We start from the raw sequence: 20233 nt of genomic DNA, 5'->3' as shown, positions 1-20233 counted from the left end.
AAGACACCCCTCAGACAGACAGCCAGGACTTCACCCACCTGAAGACACCCCTCAGACAGACAGCTAGGACTTCACCCACATTGGATTAATCCAAAGATGAGGCATCTGCTCTTTTTTTTCCCCTCCCAAACATGTATACCGTAGCGTACGATTATAGGTCATTCCGCACGCTTTGACACCTTGAAACTGAAGCAAACTGGTTACCTGCAACCAGTAACTTTTATGCATTCAATTTCATGCGCCTGTCCCTCCACCTCACGGCGAAGAAGATTATTGGCTGAGGACCGGAGAGAGGGGCACGGATTTCTTACCTATCCCAGGAGACCCCGGGGTTCATTCAGTCACCGGGGTGTCACGCGCGCCAAGCACGCAGCACTGTCGTCTGCCACGAAACGAGAGGCAGAATTCTTTGGGGGGGAAGCTTTTCTCCTTGGTTTGATGCACAATATTGTTGGAATTTCTGATCTGGTGTGTGCAGACTTTACGTGTGAGAAACAACGTTGAATATGTGGAGTAGTTGTTAAGGTGGTGACACGATTTATTTATTTTTCTTCCCGTGGAATTGGACGGAATTTGTTTTAAGTACGCTTATTGCACGCTTCAGCAACTGCTAGGCATCCTGGTTTGTGGTTGACAGACGGATATTTTGAGGTATGGAGTGTTTTTTTGTTTGTTTTGTTTTTGACAATTGCATAAAAAAAATTGAGCAGCATCGTTCTGATTACTCTGATGCCATTTTTCCTACTTTATTTTTTTCCTGGAAATGTAAGATCCTGTTTGTATTGTAAATGGGAGTGGATTGTGGGTGGGGGGCGGGGGTGTCTTTTTTATGTAGAGGGGGTGGGTAGGGTTGTAAGGATTTTTTTTTTAATTTGTGTGCGTACGTGATTAGTTTATTCTAGATTAATATATTTTCTTCCAACCTTAAAACAAGGAACGTTTTATTTCTAGTTCGTTGATTTCACGGAAAAATTTGTTCTTTTTTCTGTGAAATATCATACCGGCTGTTGCATATACATATTTTCTTTTTGTGAAAGCTGATTTAATCCGAAAATGCAGCATCATCTTCATAAGACATTTTATGATGTACTTTTGACGTCTACGCTCTTAAAACATGCTTTTGAAAACGAAATAATTTTTGAAAAGACTGGATCAAGCAATAGTGTTCGTACATTTTTTATGATAACTTTTCCATTAGAGCTTTTTGTAAAAGCATACGTGTATATAGATATATATGCTGATGATTTTTGAAGACGATGCCGCAGTTCAAGAGATTAAACGAAGCAACACAATATAATTTTTAACCAGTGGCATGACATGGATAGATATTTAGAGAGCAAACGAGGACATGAAGTTACAGCATTTCATTTGTTTTTGAAAATTCTTTGCAAATTCCGGGAAAATCTATTAAAAGTGACAGAAATTCTTTGAACTAAACGTGTTGAATTTCTCAGAAAAAAGAAAAAGTGAGGACTTTTTTTTTCTCGGAACAATGGATATGAAAGTAATCTACATGTATTAGTTACCAAGACTGAAAAACAGCGCGTTGGGTTACACTGCTGGTCAGGCATCTGCTTGGCAGATGTGGTGTAGCGTATATGGTTTTGTCCGAACGCAGTGACGCCTCCTTGAGCTACTGAAACTGAAACTGAAAAACATGGGATTGATTATTGCAGAAGCACATAAATGAATTAATCACTTTAGCTGGAATATGGGACAGTTACCAAGATTTAAAGTATTGAAGCATACTCGAAAAAAAAAAAAACATTACATGATATATGGTTGTATAGGACTGTGCAAGCAGACAGTTTACTCATAGAGACTGTATAGAGCGGGGTTGTAGACAGGTTCTGACTAGAGATGTTACAGCTTGTCTGATATTTTTGATGAAATTTGTGTTGTGTGTGTAACAAATTTGGAAGTTTAACAGTGAAGAATAGAAATTGACCACATCCTCCTCCTCTCTCCACCCTTTAAGTCTGCTTCTTATTGAACTTCCTCTTCTTGAACTCTTCTCAATCTTCTTTTTTTTCTTGGTCTTCTTCTTTTTTTTTCTCCTTCTTCTTCTTCGTTTCATTGGTCTTCTTCTTTTTCCACAGTCCTCTATACTCTTTGTATGCACATTTCTCTCTCTCTCTCTCTCTCTCTCTCTCTCTCTCTCTCTCTCTCTCTCTTTCTCAATCTCTCTGTCTCTGTCAGTCTGTCTGTCTGTCTGTCTGTCTCTCTCTCTCTCTCTGTCTGTCTCTCTCTTTCTGTCTGTCTGTCTCTCTCTGTCTGTCTGTCTCTCTCTGTCTGTCTGTCTCTCTCTCTCTCGTGATTTCTTTTTCGCACGTGAATGAATCAGAGACGCGTGTTGGCTTTCGCAATAAAATCTAAATATAAAACTGGCCATTTCTCCTTCGTTAAGCATCAGTGCACACATACCTCCAGCCTACCCCCCCAACCTGTTATTGCATAACGAGACGGGGATAGGCTTAAAGACCCCAGGCTTTTATGTCGTTGGTAGCCAGTTATGTGTGTGCATGTACACCTGCTTTCGAATGGGAAGAGTTTGCTAAGATTTCATGTCACTTGCTGACGATTTTCCTGACAGTGGAAAGAGACAGGTGGGGAAAAAAAGTGGGATGGGTGAAATATAAAACGACACACCAAGCAAACAGCAAAACAGCCCAGACAGAGACAACGTGAGATCTTTGGTGTAGTTATGGATACGTTGCTTTTTTTGTTGTTGTAAATTCTAACTTCTTGTTTTTCTTCTTCTACTACTTCTACTACTACTACTACTACTACTACTAGACTTATGTATAACACTAAATGTCATTTCCTGTAGCGATTCAGTTGTTCATGCTATGTTTAATACATTATTTCAACGAGCGGTTTGTTAGGATACGGTTTGTATAAGTCTGCACCATCAGAATGAGAGTGCATAAAGCTGTATAGCACAGGAATGACCCAGAACCTCGGATCAAAACTTTATCATTTGAATCACACACACACACACACACACACACACACACACACACACAGAGACTTACTCACTCACTCACTTATGCACACACTCACATACACAAACGCACACATACATACAAACCAACAACAACAACAAAACAAAACAAAAAAAACACCCAAAAAACAAACAAACAAACAAAAAAAACTTAACGCAACACAACACGCACACGCGCACAATGGCTGTACAGCCACAGGGATCTAGAATTACCACAGCAGTTGTTCAGCCGAGCCGCAGGAAAAAAGACAACCACACAATAGACACATTGTCTCTCCCCTGCCTTGCCCTTGACACCCTCTCATCTTGTGTTTCAGCCAGGACCTAAACCCTCGGCCACCACACAGAGAGAGAGAGAGAGAAGGGAGAAAAAGCCAACTTCGCACGGTAACGTCTCCTTAGTCCGACCACCACTGGGACAGAAGGTAGGGTGACTAAGAAACAACTTTACACGGTAGCGTGTTTTTAGGTCGACCACCACAGAGAGAGAAGCAGAGGAAAAGGCGAAAAAAAGAAGATTTTACACAGTGACTTCTCAGCCCCATACCCCAATTGCAAGAGAGAAAAACAGAGGAAAACGTGAAAAAGAAATACACAGTAACTTCTCAGCCCCAACCCCCCACACCCACCCACACACACACACACACACACACACACACACACACACAAACCACAGCCATGTCGTTCTTCTCCAAGAAGAAGGACAAGGAGTCGAAGCAGAAGGAGGTGAAGGAGAAGGAGAAGGAGCGGGAGGACCAGCAGGGCGGCAAGAAGTCCCAGTTCTACGTGGAGTTCCTGGGCTGGATGGAGTGCCGCGGAGTGCGGGGCCGCCGCTTCACCGACCCGGCCATCCAGGAGCTGAAGCGGCGCCAGAAGAAGATGGACCAGCCGCCCAAGCTGACGATCCAGCTGACGGCCAGGGAGCTCCGCATCAGCCAGGACGTGGAGGAGAAGCGGAAGCGCTCCATCAAGAAGGTCACCTTCCCGCCCATCCCGGCGCGCGACGTGACCTACGTGGTGCAGGCTACCAGACCCTCCGACAACCGCCTGGACGACGTGGTGGCCTGCATCTTCCTGGGCTACATGCCCCGCACCGGGAAGTACGTGCACGTGCACGTCTACCGCTTCGACGAGCCCTCCACCGCCTCCACCTTCGCCAAGCTGATGGGTGGACTCGTCGCCGACAACCTCAACCGAATCAACGACGTGGAGCGGGAGCTGGCCGAGAAGGGGGAGATCGACGACCCGGGCCTCAACCTGTCGGACGGGCTGTCGGAGCACGCCACCACGGGCACGGACTCTGCGGCCGGCTCGGTGTCGGGCAGCGGCGGGCTGAGTGAGAACGGGTCGCCGACGTTCGGGTCTGACGACATGGACGCGGACCTCCAGAGCCTGAACGACGTGCAGCCCTTCGACAGCGTGGCTGAGGAGCTCAAGTACCGTCTGAGGATGGGGGGAGACGCCCCGCTGCTGTTGCCGCCCAAAGACTACGACACCATCAGGTAAGAGAGAGAGAGAGATATGTTTTTCATATAGGCCGTTGAGAGAGCGAAAGAGAGAGAGAGATACAGGGAGAAATCAGAATTGTGGAATGATTTAATTATGTGTATTGTTGCCGCCCAAAGACTGCGACACCATCAGGTGAGACATACAGAGAGAGAGAGAGAGAGAGATTTATTCATATAGGCCATTGAGAGAGACAGACAGACAGACACAGGGAGAGAGACAGGGAGAAATCGGAATTATTGAATGTTGTAATGTATGTATACTGTTGCCGCCCAAAGACTACGATGCCATCAGCTAAGAGACATACAGGGAGAAATCAGAATTATGGAATGGTAACTGTACATGTACAGTGTTGTCTGTGTATGTGTCATTAATAAATTAATGTATACAGTTGTTTGTGTGTGTATGATTAATAAATGTATACTGTTGTCTGTGTGTATGATCAGTGTATGTACACTGCTGTTGTCTGTATGTATGATTAGTGTATGCATACTGTTGTTTGTGTATGTATGATTAATGTATGCACACTGTTGTCTGTATGTATGATTAATGTATGTATCCTGTAGTTGTGTGTGTATGTATGAAAGTCAATCGTGTCCCAACCATGACCATCCGAACAGCAGAGGCAAATGCTGTCCCAGCTATCGGGGCTAGAATTTGATTTGTGGAGCCTCTTGTCCATGTTCTTGTTATAAATTATTATATAATTTGTAAAACGCTGTGAGCCTCTCTACGATGGAACAACGCTAAAGGAGAGCACATTATTATTATTATTATTATTATTATTATTATCATTATTGTTGTTGTTTATTATCATTATTATCATTATAATTATTATTGTTCTTATTACTATGATGATGTTACGTTCGCACTCGGACAAGAGGGCTTTAGGACAGTCAGTGTTGCAGTGTAAGCCGGCCATGTGTCACAATACAAAGAGGGATTTGGGAACGGGAAGGGTCCCAAACAAAAGGTTCGCTCATGTGCACCCTGCATGCAAAGGAGTTGCTGACTTTTGAGACCGCGCTATCAAATGATATGTATACACTCCTTCCTACATACTACATGCTTGCATTGAGACAGACAGGGAGCGGTGGGAAATAGGGAGGATTGGAGGAGAAGAAGGATAGGGACTTGAGAGAGAAGAGGGGGTGGGGGGGGGGGGTGCGGGGGGTTAAAATTGAAATTGTTGTTTTTGTCTGAATACCATCGGCCCATTCGGGAGCAATCACAATCACAATCGTAAAGACAGAATATTGTCTCATTTCGATATCTGTTTTCAGAACAGTATGTAGCCTATCATTGTTGCTCACAAAGAAAGGGGGGGGGGGGGGAGAAAGAGTGATTTGAGGCGTTAGGGGGAGGGTGAGTGAGAGTGATTTGAGGGGTGTGGGGGAGGAGAAAGAGTGATTTGAGGGGTGTGGGGGAGGGTGAGTGAGAGTGATTTGAGGGGTGTGGGGGAGGAGAAAATGACTTGAGGGGGGGGGGGCATGGGGGGGTGAGAGTGATTTGAGGGGGGAGGGGGAGGGGGAGTGAGAATGATTTGATGGGTGTGTGTGGGGGAGGGGGAGGGGTGAGAGTGATTTGAGTGGTGTGGGGGAGGGGGTGAGAGTGATTTGAGGGGCGTGGAGGAGGACGGAGGAGAAATGAGAGGTATTTGATGGGTGTGTGTGTTGGGGGGAGAGGGGGGGAGTGAGTGAGAATGATTTGATGGGTGTGTGGGGGGGATGGGGGGGGGGGGTGAGTGATTTGAGGGGTGTGGGAGAGGAGAAAGAGTGATTTGAGGGACGTGGGGGAGGGGGAGGGGGAGTGATAATGATTTGATGGGTGTGTGTGTGGGAGGGGGGTGAGAGTGATTTGAGGGGTGGGGGAGGAGTGAGAGTGAATTGAGGGGTTTGGGGAGGTAGGGGGAGGGTGAGTGTGGTTTGAGGGGTTGTGGAGGTAGGGGGAGGAGCGAGTATGGTTTGAGGGGTGTCGAGGAGGATGAGGGAGGAGCGAGTATGGTTTGAGGGGTGTGGAGGAGGGTGGGGGAGGAGTGAGTGTGATTTGAGGGGTGTGGAGGAGGATGGGGGAGGAGTGAGTGTGGTTTGAGGGGGTGGGGGAGGATGGGGGAGGAGTGAGTGTGGTTTGAGGGGTGTGGAGGAGGATGGGGGAGGAGTGAGTGTGGTTTGAGGGGGTGGGGGAGGATGGGGGAGGAGTGAGTGTGGTTTGAGGGGTGTGGAGGAGGATGGGGGAGGAGTGAGTGTGGTTTGAGGGGGTGGGGGAGGATGGGGGAGGAGTGAGTGTGGTTTGAGGGGTGTGGAGGAGGATGGGGGAGGAGTGAGTGTGGTTTGAGGGGTGTGGAGGAGGATGGGGGAGGAGTGAGTGTGGTTTGAGGGGGTGGGGGGATGGGGGAGGAGTGAGTGTGGTTTGAGGGGGTGGGGGAGGATGGGGGAGGAGTGAGTGTGGTTTGAGGGGTGTGGAGGAGGATGGGGGAGGAGTGAGTGTGGTTTGAGGGGTGTGGAGGAGGATGGGGGAGGAGTGAGTGTGGTTTTAGGAGGTGGGGGGGATAGGGGAGGAGTGAGTGTGGTTTGAGGGGTGTGGAGGAGGATGGGGGAGGAGTGAGTGTGGTTTGAGGGGGTGGGGGAGGATGGGGATGGGGAGTGAGCCCGCGACATAGTGTGGGGTTGACTGGAGGACAGGGAGTGGGGTGGTGGGGGTGGGGTGGTTAGATGGAGGAGAAGAGCGGAACGATATACAACATGTATCATTATGAATCTATAAATGTGTAGTTGTTGTGCGTTTGTTATTCATTTTTCTCTCACTGTGCTTTGTGTATAGTGCTCTAATAATTCAAAACATCGAAGTAATCGTGTGCGGCGTCAGTGTGTGTGTGTGTGTGGTTTTTTTTGTTTTGTTTTGTTTTTGTTTTTGTTTGTTTTTTTGTTGTTGGTTTTTTGTTTTTTGTTTTTGTTGGGTTTTTTTTTGGTTATTTTTTTTTTAACTCGCACTCTACTTGTCAGTTTAACTCTCTTCCTCTCTCTCTCTCTCTCTCTCTCTCTCTCTCTCTCTCTCTCTCTGTCCTCTCTGTCTCTGTCTCTCTAGCAAATGAAACCGTGCAAGAACACACGAGCGCGAATGCACACACGCACGCTCGCACACACGCACACACACGCACACACACACACACGCACGCACACACACACATATAAACATAGTGCCTGTAAGAAAGTCATAACCCGTTGAGCTAAAACGTCAACGATGTGAATGTAAACCGCAGAAGGATCAATCATAGCGCCAAAGAGTTGGACGACTCAGAATCGATGCGACGTAAGTCGGGCCAAGAAAAGGTTTTCCGAGCGACCGCACCTTGGAGAACTGACGCGATAATGCAGTCATGCGTGCGGTCCCAACCTGTCCACCAAACCGCTTACCTGCTTAACACACACACACGCGCGCGCGCGCGCGACATGTATCAGACTGGTGGTGTTTACGTGTGGACTGTAGACTACACAGATTACAATGGAGAGTACATTTGGGTCACCCTTAAAGTCCTCTGAACTAGGACTCGGCAAATGCCATGGATGCTCATTTGAAAACTGCATCAGCATAATGGATGTGTGTGTGTGTGTGTGTGTGTGTGTGTGTGTGTGTGTGAAACCTGAATTCAAACATTTTTGTGTGAAAGCTGAAGACAGGTACGAAGCCTGAAAAAAAACATTCACTTCCATGGACTAAAGATATAATGCAACCGGGAATTGACAGTTTGTGAACATTTTATACACACTGTTAGTTAACTAATGTTGAATTGCCGCCAGTTGTATAAACTTGTTCGTAAAATTGTTGTCTTATTTATTTATTTATTTATTATTATTATTATTATTATTATTATCACTACCTTTTTTCATATTATAATTATTATTTATTTATTTATTTATCTATTTATGTATTTTTTTATATATGTACGCTTATCTATTATTTATTCACCTTTTTTTTCTTTTTTCTTTTTTTTCAAGGCCTGACTAAGTGCGTTGGGCTACGCCGCTGGTCAGGCATCTGCTTGGCAGATGTGGTGTAGCGTATATGGATTTGTCCGAACGCAGTGACGCCTCCTTGAGCTACTGAAACTGTTCGTGCGGAGGGGTTTCTTTGTTCCCATTCCCCTTTTACATTCTTCCCGCCCCTGCCCGTACATGCGCTTTTATTAAACTAGTATCCCCACATGTACCTGTCTATTAATATCATTCCCTCCTTCCCGCCTCCACAACCTCCCGCCCCCCGTCACCCTCCGCTCCCCCAAGCCCCTCCTACGTTCACATTCCTTTTTTTTTCTTTTTTTTTCCAGTCGTCTCCTCCCTTTCCGTCATACCTGTCTTTTCAGCTTCAGGGAGAATTTAGAGTCCTCCCTACATACCCTCTTTTCTGTTTTGCATTCTCGGTACACGGCTGTGTTGTGATGATTATCTGCAGTTTATCACGTAGTTAGCTTGGGGAGACCTTGCTAGGTGTGCGCTTACTGCTTAGTCTTGGACGTGATTTGCCAGCGACGCCTGTTTAGACAGGTGTCTTCTTCTTCTTCTTCGCCTTCCTCCTCCCCCTTCTCCTTCTTCTTCCCCCTCCTCCCATTCTTCTTCCTTCTTCGTATCCTCCTCCTCCTCCCCCTTCGTCTTCTTCTTCATCTACTACTACTACTATCTCTCTTTCTCCTCCTTTCCCCCTCCTCCTCGTTCTTCTCCACCTCCTCCTCCCCTTCCTTCCTCTTCTTTTTAGTTTTCTTCTTCTTCCTCCTCCCCCTCCTCATCCTCCCCTTCTTCTTGTCTACTACTACTTCTAACTATTTCTCCTCCTTCTCCTCCCCTTCTCGTTCTTCTCCTCCTCATCCTCCTCCTTCCTCTTCTTGTTTTCTTCTTCTTCTTCCTCCCCCCCCCTCATCCTCCCCTTCTTCTTGTCTACTACTACTTCTAACTATTTCTCCTCCTTCTCCTCCCCTTCTCCTTCTTCTCCACCTCCTCCTCCTCCTTCCTCTTCTTGTTTTCTTCTTCTTCTTCTTCCTCCCCCCCCCCCTTCTCATCCTCCCCTTCTTCTTCTTCTTCTTCTTCTACTACTACTACTACTACTACTATTTCTCCTCCTTCTCTTCCCCTTCTCGTTCTTCTCCACCTCCTCCTCCTCCTTGTTCTTTTTTTCTTCTTCTTCTTCCTCCCCCTCCTGATCCTCCCCTTCTTCTTTTTCTTCTTTATTTCATTCATTCTTTCTTTCTTTCTTTCTTTCTTATCATCCTCCACCTTCTCCTCCTCCTAACAATTATTTCAGCACTCGGGCACACAAGGAAGAAAACACCTGTCGTCAGGCCAGCTTGCAGTTCGCATGTACATGTATGCGTGCGCACGTCTGCGCATACACGTGCACATCAGCGTGCACATGCACACATGTACGCGCGTGCACACACACACACACACACACACACATACACACACACACACGTCCTATGAAAAGCTGCCCTTCTTTACAAAAAAGTGGGCTTGGTGTGGCTATGGACGCTTTTCATCCCTTCACGAAGGCAACTACACTCGACTGTTTAGTGTTTTTCCAGGTTGTGTTTGCTTTGGTGTCATAACCTTTTATTTTTCATTTACTTTCTTAAACACAAAGTTTCCAGTTGGGTTCGTAAATATTTATTGTATCGTACAAGTTTCACAATCATCGTTTCTCAACACCATGTGTGTATGTGTATATATATATATATATATATATATATATATATATATATATATATATATATATATATATATTTACATATGATAGTCAGTTGTGTCTGACTATGAACATCAGAACAGCAGAGGAGGCAACTGCTGTTCCGACTATTTGGGCTAGAATTTGATTATAGTGGAGAGTGTCTTGCCCAAGTACATCCCCACTCTCTCGGCCCAGTGTCTGTACCTTGGTTTAATCTCATAACTTCTGGAATCGCATAGTGCAGTAAAACGTTTATGGACAATGGCATTACTCTCAACACCGTCTCCCTTGCCCAATAAAGTGGCGTGGCGTAATTATCAAAACATGTTCAGACATGCAGAAACTGTTTGTGCTAAGTGCCGTTCACGAGCAAAGAATATTCGGACAGCGAATTTTAGTGAAGAAAATCACCAACCAACCATCCATGTAATCAAACGCAAAGAAAAAGAAAAGAAAGAAAAAAAAAGATTGTGTACATAAAAATAATAGAATCTCCGTGTTTCATTTCATGTTCACAATTATCCCTTGACAAGCACATACTTGATGTGAAATCTCACAATTGTTTGATGTTTGTGTGTCACTATGGTGCTGTTAAAACTGAAAATGTACAGCAAATAATTACAGTCTACATACCAAGGCTTTTAATTGATTTCTACGCACTAACCCCTGCCGACTATATTCTACAATTTTATTTATTTATTTATTTATTTTATGTATCCAGATCCTGCGTTGTGCTGTGTATACTGAAAGAAAAGCGCCTGTGTCTTCGATGTTCAGCATTTGAAGATTCCTTTTTTTTTTAAGATTAATTCTTCTTCTTCTTATTCTGTTACTTCTTAGTTTTCATCGTCTTCAATGCGATGCTGCTTTCAGTGTGTCTTATTATTATTACTACATACTTGTAAACTTTTCTGTTGCGGGTTCTTTGTGTCCTCGTTTTGGATGGAATTTCCTATCAGATGAGCAGAGTCATATATTATTTAAAGATATCCCCACCTGTATGCCTTTGCAATAGGAGGGCGAGAAGGTGTTTCAAGGGGGTAGGGTATGAGTTAGAAAGACGAAGGGTGTTTGAGGTGGTGGTGAGGGGAGGGGGGAGGAGGCTACTTTTAATTGCAGCTTTTGCTCACCGAGCAGCTTAATGTGGAGATCAACACCTATGCGGTGGGATTCCGGGTGATAAGACAAGATCTTTCAGGTAGGTAAATGGCGCTCCAACAAACTCCCACCCCTTCCCACTTCCGTGGAAAATCTCACTGTGATAGAACACGACCAGGGAACAGAAGAGAGAGAGAGAGAGAGAAAGACACCCCCATTCATTTCCAATCTTTGCTTGATACCGAGGGACTTTGAGAGGAGGTTTTCAGGTCAGAGCTTCTTTGGGCACATGGCCCCCTGCCCCGAGACTCAAGCATCTGACGCATGCTCGAGAACGGTTTTGTCTAACTTTCACAGGGAGCTACCCAGGGGAGGTGGTGTTGACTGGGTGGTGTGGTGTTGACTCGGTAGTTTGAAAAAAGAGGGGAGTGGGGGGGTGGGGTGGCAACGGCAAACATCTAGATAAGTACTGACCTTCCTACCTACGTCATAGGCACTTACTTGTATCGCAGTGAATCTGTCCAGGGTGGTGTGTGCCGCAGGGAAGAGTTATGCCATGGTAAGAATTCCCTGTGGCGATTTTCGTTTTGAGAATCTGACAGAGTCGGGATAATTGTCGTTGTTTTGTTGTTGTTGTTGATTTTCTAAACAGGAGCTCTGTCTCTCTCTGTCTCTCTCTGTCTCTCTGTCTCTGTCTGTCTCTGTCTCTCTCACTCTCTCTCTCTCTCTGCTCTGCTCTGTTCATCTTGTCTCTATCTTCTCTTTCTTTCTCCCTTTCTCTCTGTGCTCTGCTCGACTCTGCTCTCTCATTCTCTCCTTGCTCTTCCTTTCTCTCTCTCTTTCTATGTATATATATATATATATACGTGTGTGTGTGTGCGTGCGTGTGCGTGTGTGTTTCGCTCTCTCTCTCTCTGTCTCATTTCTCTCTTAGTGTGTGTGTGTCTGTGTGTGTACAGAATCTCCTTTGGGAAACTCTCTTGTCTGGCTGGCTGGCTGTCTGTCCGTCCGTCCGTCCGTCCGTCCGTCCACCCCCCCCCCTCTCTCTCTCTCTCTCGCGGGGATGGAGTTGGGTCAGAACCTTGGTAGCCAGAACCGCACAACAGTAGCATTTCATTGCTCTGGACAGCTCTGACAGACGACTCGGTATTGACACACGTTCAACCACAGATTTTCAATTTATTATTATTATTATTATTATTATTATTATTACACAGAGTGCACGTAGAGGACTGTGAACACGGGACATGGGTCGTATAGTGCATGGAGCACCAGGGGGAGGGGGAGGAGGTGTGTGTGTGGGGGGGGGGGGGGGGGGGGGAGGAGTCATTAGCACACAGACACTAGTATCTCGAGTTAGTTAGTGTCCATGATAAGCATTACCCGGCTTCGCCCGTTGATGAGTAACGTTTGTAACAGAACGTTCTTAAGGCTTCACCCCTCACTTCTATGAGATAATGACCACAGATTGCAGACCACCGCGCTCTTTGGCATATGGATCCGTAGTAGTGTGTCAGTCACCGGCTGATTAATCAACGCTAATTACTGTTCTTTGGGGAGTCTTCACGTCTTGAAACGTCGACTAAGACCGTACCTGGACGCCGAAGAACATGAAAGCTTAGCGAGAAGCCAAACTTTTTCAGCACATTTGATAGAGCAAGCAAACAAATGTTCCGCGAATCCTCTTAGCCATTTTGACATTCGTGTAGAAATACATAAACACTGAATTTGCTTGAGAGCCCGACCTTACATTCAGATTGCCAACTGAATGACGGGCGCTGAAGAAAAAAAGAAGAAGAAAGAAGAAAAAGAAAAGTAAAGAAAGAAAAAAACATTCGTGGCCCAGCAAAACGAGTTGTTCTGGTGGTGTCGTTGAAACGTCACAAAGGACCCCTCCCTACACTGTCCCGGACCTGTCTCTGTCTCTGTCTCTGTCTCTCTCTCTCTCTCTCTCTGCCACCCCCTCTCTCTCTGCCTCCCCTTTCTCTCTGCCCCCCCTCTCTCTCCTTCTCTCTCTCTATTTCTCTCTCGCGCTCTCTTCCCTCTCTCGCTCTATCTTCCTCTCTCTCTCTCTGTCTTTCTGCCCCCTCCCTGTCTCTCTGCCCCCACCCCTCTGCCTCTCCCTCCCTCTCTCTCTCCATCCCTCTCTCTCTTTCCCCCCCCATCTCCCTCTGTCTCTCTCTCCCCGTCTCACCAGCGATATGTCACCTGATGTTGGGTGTGGACGTTGAGCCCGAATGAAAACGATCCCAACATGAGCAAAAGGGCGCTGCCTGCACACCTCACTTACCGGGTTGAGCTCCCGAAGTTACCAGCTCGAATCGCGGGCGTTCAAAAGTGTTTTATAGACCTGTCTAATTGTATAGGCTCGTTGTAGTTCTACAGGGTTTTTTTTGTTGTTGTTTGTTTGTTTGTTTTCTTTGATTTATATATTTTGCATAGTTCTCCTCCCTCCTCTGGTTTTGTGTTGAATATTTATGTATGTATGTATGTATGTGTGTGTACGCGCACATGCACGCTTGCAAGTGTAAATGCATGTGTGCGTATTATATATATACACACACATACACACACACACACACACAACACACACACACACACACACACACACACACACACACACACATATATATATATATATATATATATATATACATGCACGCCTGTATGTGTAAATGGATGTGTGTGTGTGTGTATAAATTGTATATATTTATACAATTATATCGCATTGGTGTAATGCTTATGTAGAATCTACTACTACTCCTACCAAGAATAATAAGAATAATAATGATAATAACTGGGGCAAGGAGGTTAGCGCCCAGACACAATCTGTGACAGACACAGACACAGAGTCAGCATGAAGCAGAGCCGGGTGGGGCCAAGACCATGGCTGTGTTGGGTAGTTCGATGAGGCGTGGTGGGCTGTACCCCGTTCAGAGGCTTAGCCCCACTGTGTGCAAACGGATTAGCTCTGTGGGAGGTGGGTGGTGGTGGTGGTGGTGGTCAGAAGTGACCCCTTCTGTGCTTTGGCCGTAAATCAGGTCAGCTTGAAGCAGGAATATTTGTCATGTCTGCAGTGTGAGAGTGTGTGTATGTTTGTATATCTTTCTTTCTGTGTGTGTGTGTGGTGGGGGAGATTTATGTTTGCGTTGTGTGTGCGTGCGCGTGTGTGTATTTATGTCTTTGATGGTGGGGGGCGTATGTGTTGAACACATGCGCCAAAATTGGTGGTTGTTTTTTCTTTGTTTTTGGAGTCGCGAAAGATTCCTCTCTCTCTCTCTCTCTCTCTCTCTCTCTCTCTCTCTCTCCACTGAAAGTAGAAAAATGGGTGAGCAATGATTCACTAGAGAAAATATTCTTTCACACTCACACACACACACACACATTCACCCGCGCACGCGAGCAAGGAAGAGAGAGAGAGAGAGAGAGAGAGAGAGAGAGAAAACTCTTAAGAAAAGAGAAACGTTGACGAACGTCTCTGGTGTTTGCAGTCTGTACTAGTTTGTCTGGAAAGTGTGCACGACCATATGTTTCAAGCCTGCGTTTTTGCACATTTACATGCGCCATCATACACACGTTTACTTGTGATGCATATGCACTGAAACACACACACAAACACACACACACACACACACACACACACACACACACACATATATATATATATATATATATATATATATAGAGAGAGAGAGAGAGAGAGAGAGAGAGAGAGGACAAGACAAGACAAGACAAAACAAATTCTTTATTTCGAGGATAATAGATAAGTACCGATGTGCTTTTTTACATCCAGTCCCCGCCTGAGAGAGAGTCTTGTCTTCTCAACGTTTCAGATCTTCTTCGGTGACTGGCGCCGAAGCCCTGTGTAGGCCTGTTGGTAACATTGGGGTTGGGGGTGTGGGGGTGGTACTGTTGAGAGACAGACAGACAGACAGAGACAGACAGACTGAGAGAGAGACAAGAGATACTGATAATTATAGACAATACATAGAGAGAGATCAAGACCCATCCCACTTATCTAGCAAGTCCACGGAATATCAGCCACAGACCAAAAACAACAGTCCCCGCCTGAGAGAGAGTCTTGTCTTCTCAACGTTTCAGATCTTCTTCGGTGACTGGCGCCGAAGCCCTGTGCAGGCCTGTTGGTAACATTGGGGTTGTGGGTGTGGGGGTGGTACTGTTGAGAGAGACAGAGACAGACAGAGAGAGAGAGAGACAGAGAGAGAGAGACGGAGATACTGATGATTATAGACAATACATAGAGAGAGATCAAGACCCATCCCACTTATCTTAGCAAGTCCACGGAATCTCAGCCGCAGACCAAAAACAACAGTTCCCGCCTGAGAGAGAGTCTTGTCTTCTCAACGTTTCAGATCTTCTTCGGTGACTGGCGCCGAAGCCCTGTGCAGGCCTGTTGGTAACATTGGGGTTGGGGGTGTGGGGGTGGTACGGTTGAGAGAGACAGACAGAGAGAGAGACAGAGATACTGATAATTATAGACAATACATAGAGAGAGATCAAGACCAATCCCACTCATCTTAGCAAGTCCACGGAATCTCAGCCGCAGACCAAAAACATCAAAACAAAAGTGATGTTTACGTTTCACACTCGTTGCCTCCCTGCTTACTTCGTCTTAACACGATGCCTCTGGGCAGATCGCATGCGATGGACATCGGACTGACAAGACAAGACAAGACAAGACAGATAGTCGCTCTCGCTGTTGTAGTGTCGTTCGCCCTCGAGGTCTGGAGTCAGTGGTCCGTGACGTCTCGTGTGTACGTGCTTGTCTTCCCTTGTATCTTTTCAGCCTGCGAGCAACAATGAGTTTGATAGTTCTGTATCTGGTTTTTTTTTATCTTTTCCTTGTCAGCTTTTTTATTTTGATTTTTAGTTCGAATTTGTGTGTGTGTGTGTGTGTGTTTGTGTGTGTTTTGGGCTTTGTGGTGTGGGTTGTGTTTACGTTGTGGTAAATTTTTATGAAGTACTAATGTGTTGTGTACAGGGGTGTGGATTGAGTGTTGTGTCCTTGATATTTGGCAGTATTTTTGCAGGTTCTGTCTTTGTGTTTTTCTCTGGCTTTTCTCTGTCTTTGCTTTTGTCTGTCTGTCTGTCTGTCTCTCTTTCTCTGCCTCTATGTCTCTCTCTCTGAAACGCGCTTTCTCTCTGAGTTCGTCCTCCTCCCCTCCTCCATCTCTGTCACCCCCCCCCCCCACCCCCTCTCTCCCCCCCTGGTTCTCTCTGCCTGTCTCTCTCTCTCTCTTCTTGATAACACCCCTTCCCTGATATTTTTGAGAACGTGCAACTAAGAAAGACAGCCTGACTAACGTAAACATTTGTTCGTTCGTTCTTTAGTTTAACGTCTTTTCACTGTAAGTGATATTAGACGAGGGAAGGAAAAAAATCGAGTGGGGGGGGGGGGGGGGGGGGGGGGGAGACGTAAACGATGATGTAACGACCAATGCCCATAAACAGACAACTAACAGACAAAGCCTGACGAGAACAATGATGTAAAGATGACTGCCTGTTAACTAGCTAAGACACAACCTGACAGAACGTGAACGATAACGAAGTAACGCTGAATGCCTTGTGTCCCCTCCCAAAACAGTCGTGCCCGGGGCAACCTTCTGGACATCAACCAGCGCCGCTGCATGAACCTGAGCGTGGTGGGCGAGGGGGCGGCCGAGCTGCGGCCCCGCAACGGGTCCGAGGAGAGCGGCATCGACCTGGCTTCCCCGGGCAGCGACGGGGGAGGAGGGGGGATGGACAGCGTCCTCAACCGCTTCCCTGCCGGCCCCTACCCCCCTGCTGGCCCCCAGGCCTCCTACCCTCAGGAGAACAACAACCGGGTGTCGCCGACCTCCCAGGGCGTGGACGAGTTCGTGTATCCGCCGCGGCAGGAGAGGGGTGGTGGTGGTGGCGGAGGAGGAGGAGGGGGTTACCCGAGGTCCCCGGCCATGTCCCCGGCCTTGCGCCGCGCCGCCCACCCCCACCCCCACAACCCCCACCCCCACTCCCCGCACACCTCGCCCTACGGCACGCGCAGCTCGCGCACCTCCCACCACTCCCACCACTCGGACGGCGCCGGCAGCAACGGTGGTAGCGGTGGTGGTGACCGCGCCATCCCCCCCGTGTACAGCCGCAGCAACAGCAGCAGCAGCACCAACAACCCGGTGCCGGTGAACGTGGTGGAGCCCCTTCAGGACGACTTCGTCCCGCCCACAGACTACGAGGACTCCTTCGACGAGCCGGTGATGATGCGGCGACAGCCCTTCCTTTCCTCCTCCACCTCCTCCGCCAGGCCCCACTCTGGCACGCCGCTAGGGGGCAGCCCCATGCTCATGCGCAGTCTGCCGGCCAACGTGATGAAGAGCGAGATGGCGCTGCAGGGCTCGAGAAGCCCCCGGAGGTCTGCGGAGGGTGACGAGTACTACTTCAACGCCCAGCGGAGGTCGCAGCCCGTGTACGCCAGCCACAGTCTGCTGGAGTCCCGGCCTCAATCTGCGGACCTGGCAGGGGGCATGCCGCGCAGGGTCAACTCCTACAGGTGACTGCTTTGAGGGAAACGAAACTAAACTCTCTTCTTGACGCTCTAGTGTCACCGTAAAGGGGTGCGCTGGGGTGTGTGTACAGGGACGTTTTGTCAGCAACATCAGCTCCTACAGGTGACTGCTTTGAGGGAAACTAAACTAAACTCTCTCTTCTCTTGACGCTCTGGCGTCACCATAACGGGGTGCGTTGGGATATGTGTACAGGGACGTTTTCTCAGCAACATCAACTCCTACAGGTGACTGCTTTGAGGGAAACCAAACTAAACTTTCTCTTCTCTTGACGCTCTGGCGTCACCATAACGGGATGCGCTGGGATGCGTGTACAGGGACGTTTTGTCAGCAACATCAGCTCCTACAGGTGACTGCTTTGATGGAAACTAAAGTATCCTCTTGACGCTCTGGTGTCACCGTAAGGGGGAGCGTTGGGCTGTGTGTACAGGAACGTTTTGTCAGCAACCTAGGCAGAAGCCTGAATGTGATAATGGTGAGAAAGGGTGTTTAATTAAACTACAGGGACGAAACTCCTTCACCACTACACCCCTCCCCTCAGGGAGAGTCGGTTGTGGAACAGATGTGCGGGAACGAACCCAGAGGAATGTGATTTGTTGACGGAGAAAAGTGCCAGAAATGTTTTGTACATAGCGCTGTTTGCTGGACGAGTGAAGACTTAGATCTTTGTTCGTTGTGTTCGCAGAATGTATGAAGGACAAGAAGCGTGACAGTTGGGTGTTTGTAAAGATCTGTTGTCAGGACTGAGCAGGAACTCGTGAATATTGTCATCTGCCTTGCTTTTCCTTTCGCTCCCTCAAGGTGGACACACATTGCTTTTGAAAGGACATGCTGATTTTTGGCAGCCATTAGGCTCAGCACTCAAAGAATGCCCACAACTGTGCGTATAGCATGTGTAGTAAATTATTGTTCACGATCCAAAGTTGTGCTGAAGGTATGTGTGTATAGTTGTTGTTTATTTCCTCACCACACAGAGAATGGTAAACGAAATGTTTGAAACAGTATCCCAAAACTGCACGTGAGTAAATGTCGAAAACTGATGTGAATAAATCCACGTTTTGTCTTTACTAGACCATGGTTTAGTTTTGATTTTACATGAAACCGTACCTTACAATGAAAATCTAAGTTTTGTTTTAATATTTCAAAGAAATTCAAGTGGGAGAATAAGTCACAAGATCAAAACTACACGTTCTTTCAGGCAGTCCACTACAGTAGCCAAGGGAGACGACGCTCGTGACCTGTAACTGTCACGGTTTTAATTAGCAGCTGAGTCAGCCAGGGCTAGATAGCCCATCCACTACTTTAACCGTTCAGGGTCTCCCCAGAACATGGCAGGACCTTGCGGAGCGTCACCGGAACAGCTCATAAAGCTGTCAGACAGCCTCGCAAATGAATGGATCTTTACCGTTGACGTGACAGTTTTCGTTCAGCTCAGAGAGAGCTTGTAAAATATTTTTTTGCTGTGATGTATAGTATAACGTGAAGGACAGATCACGTATAACGGAGGCTCTTAATGCGTAAGATAAAACCAAGTATGTATTTAAAACAAAAACAAAAACAAAAAAAAAACGTGGCAGGCTGAGAAAAAAACGCCCCCCCCCCAAAAAAAAACAAACTGCGAAGACGAAGAAAAGAGAGTGACTTACCTTTTTGGCACACAAAAGGGCCCATATATACAATTAACAGTTGTACATACTGTTTTCGTCTTCCTTAATTTGCATCCAGTACTTCTAAGGAATAAACAAACACAAAGGTAGCAACGTGTCTTGTCTGGATCAGACATACAAAAGACTTAACGAGGCGGCGCGAGGTTTAGTGTCGTGCCGTTTAATGGATCATTTGGTCAGCTTTTGTATGCAAATTGACACACTTGCCATTACCACATGTTCGTGTCTGCGCGTGCGTGAGCCTGAATGTGTTAGCCCCGCACATTTCGTTCAGAAGTGAAGCGTGTTTGTGAATTCATAAACTGACGACAGGCAGTACGGGCAGAAAGGGAAGAACACGGCGGAGAGAGAGAGAGGCAGGCAAGCAAGAGAAAGAGAGAAGAAGAATGAAAGGGGTGGTAAATTATGCAGATATTTAAGAAATGCTTTAGAGCATTGTTCCCGCGTGTAGTGGAATTTGTATGCTATATATATATATATATATATATATATATATGGTGTTTAGTTCTTTTTCACTTCAGATTCAGATGTTTTGTCTATTTCAACACACAGATCGTGTAGTACACTTTCGGGCGAATGTAGAATATCTTTCTTTTTAAACTCATTGTACAGTTTTGTAAATATTGCACTTTAATGTATGTACATGTTATTGTCCATACTTACAGCTCTTAGGATTTTTCTCGTTT

General features: G+C 46.7%; 1 protein-coding gene across 1 annotated transcript; it reads left to right on the top strand.

The window, feature by feature from the left end:
* Nucleotides 1-350: 350 nt before the first annotated feature.
* LOC143302164 (uncharacterized) lies at nt 351-19479 on the top strand. The gene is made up of 3 exons (XM_076616702.1): nt 351-651; nt 3322-4506; nt 16929-19479. Exons 2-3 carry the CDS (start codon nt 3683-3685, stop codon nt 17869-17871), a joined length of 1767 nt encoding a protein of 588 aa, XP_076472817.1. The 5' UTR covers nt 351-651; nt 3322-3682; the 3' UTR covers nt 17872-19479.
* The last annotated feature ends 754 nt before the right edge of the window (nt 19480-20233 follow it).

This window comes from Babylonia areolata, chromosome 29 (assembly GCF_041734735.1).
Source record: "Babylonia areolata isolate BAREFJ2019XMU chromosome 29, ASM4173473v1, whole genome shotgun sequence".
Lineage (NCBI taxonomy): Eukaryota > Metazoa > Mollusca > Gastropoda > Neogastropoda > Buccinidae > Babylonia > Babylonia areolata.
Note: the sequence above shows the minus strand (reverse complement) of the source record. Positions and strands in the feature narration are given on the sequence as shown.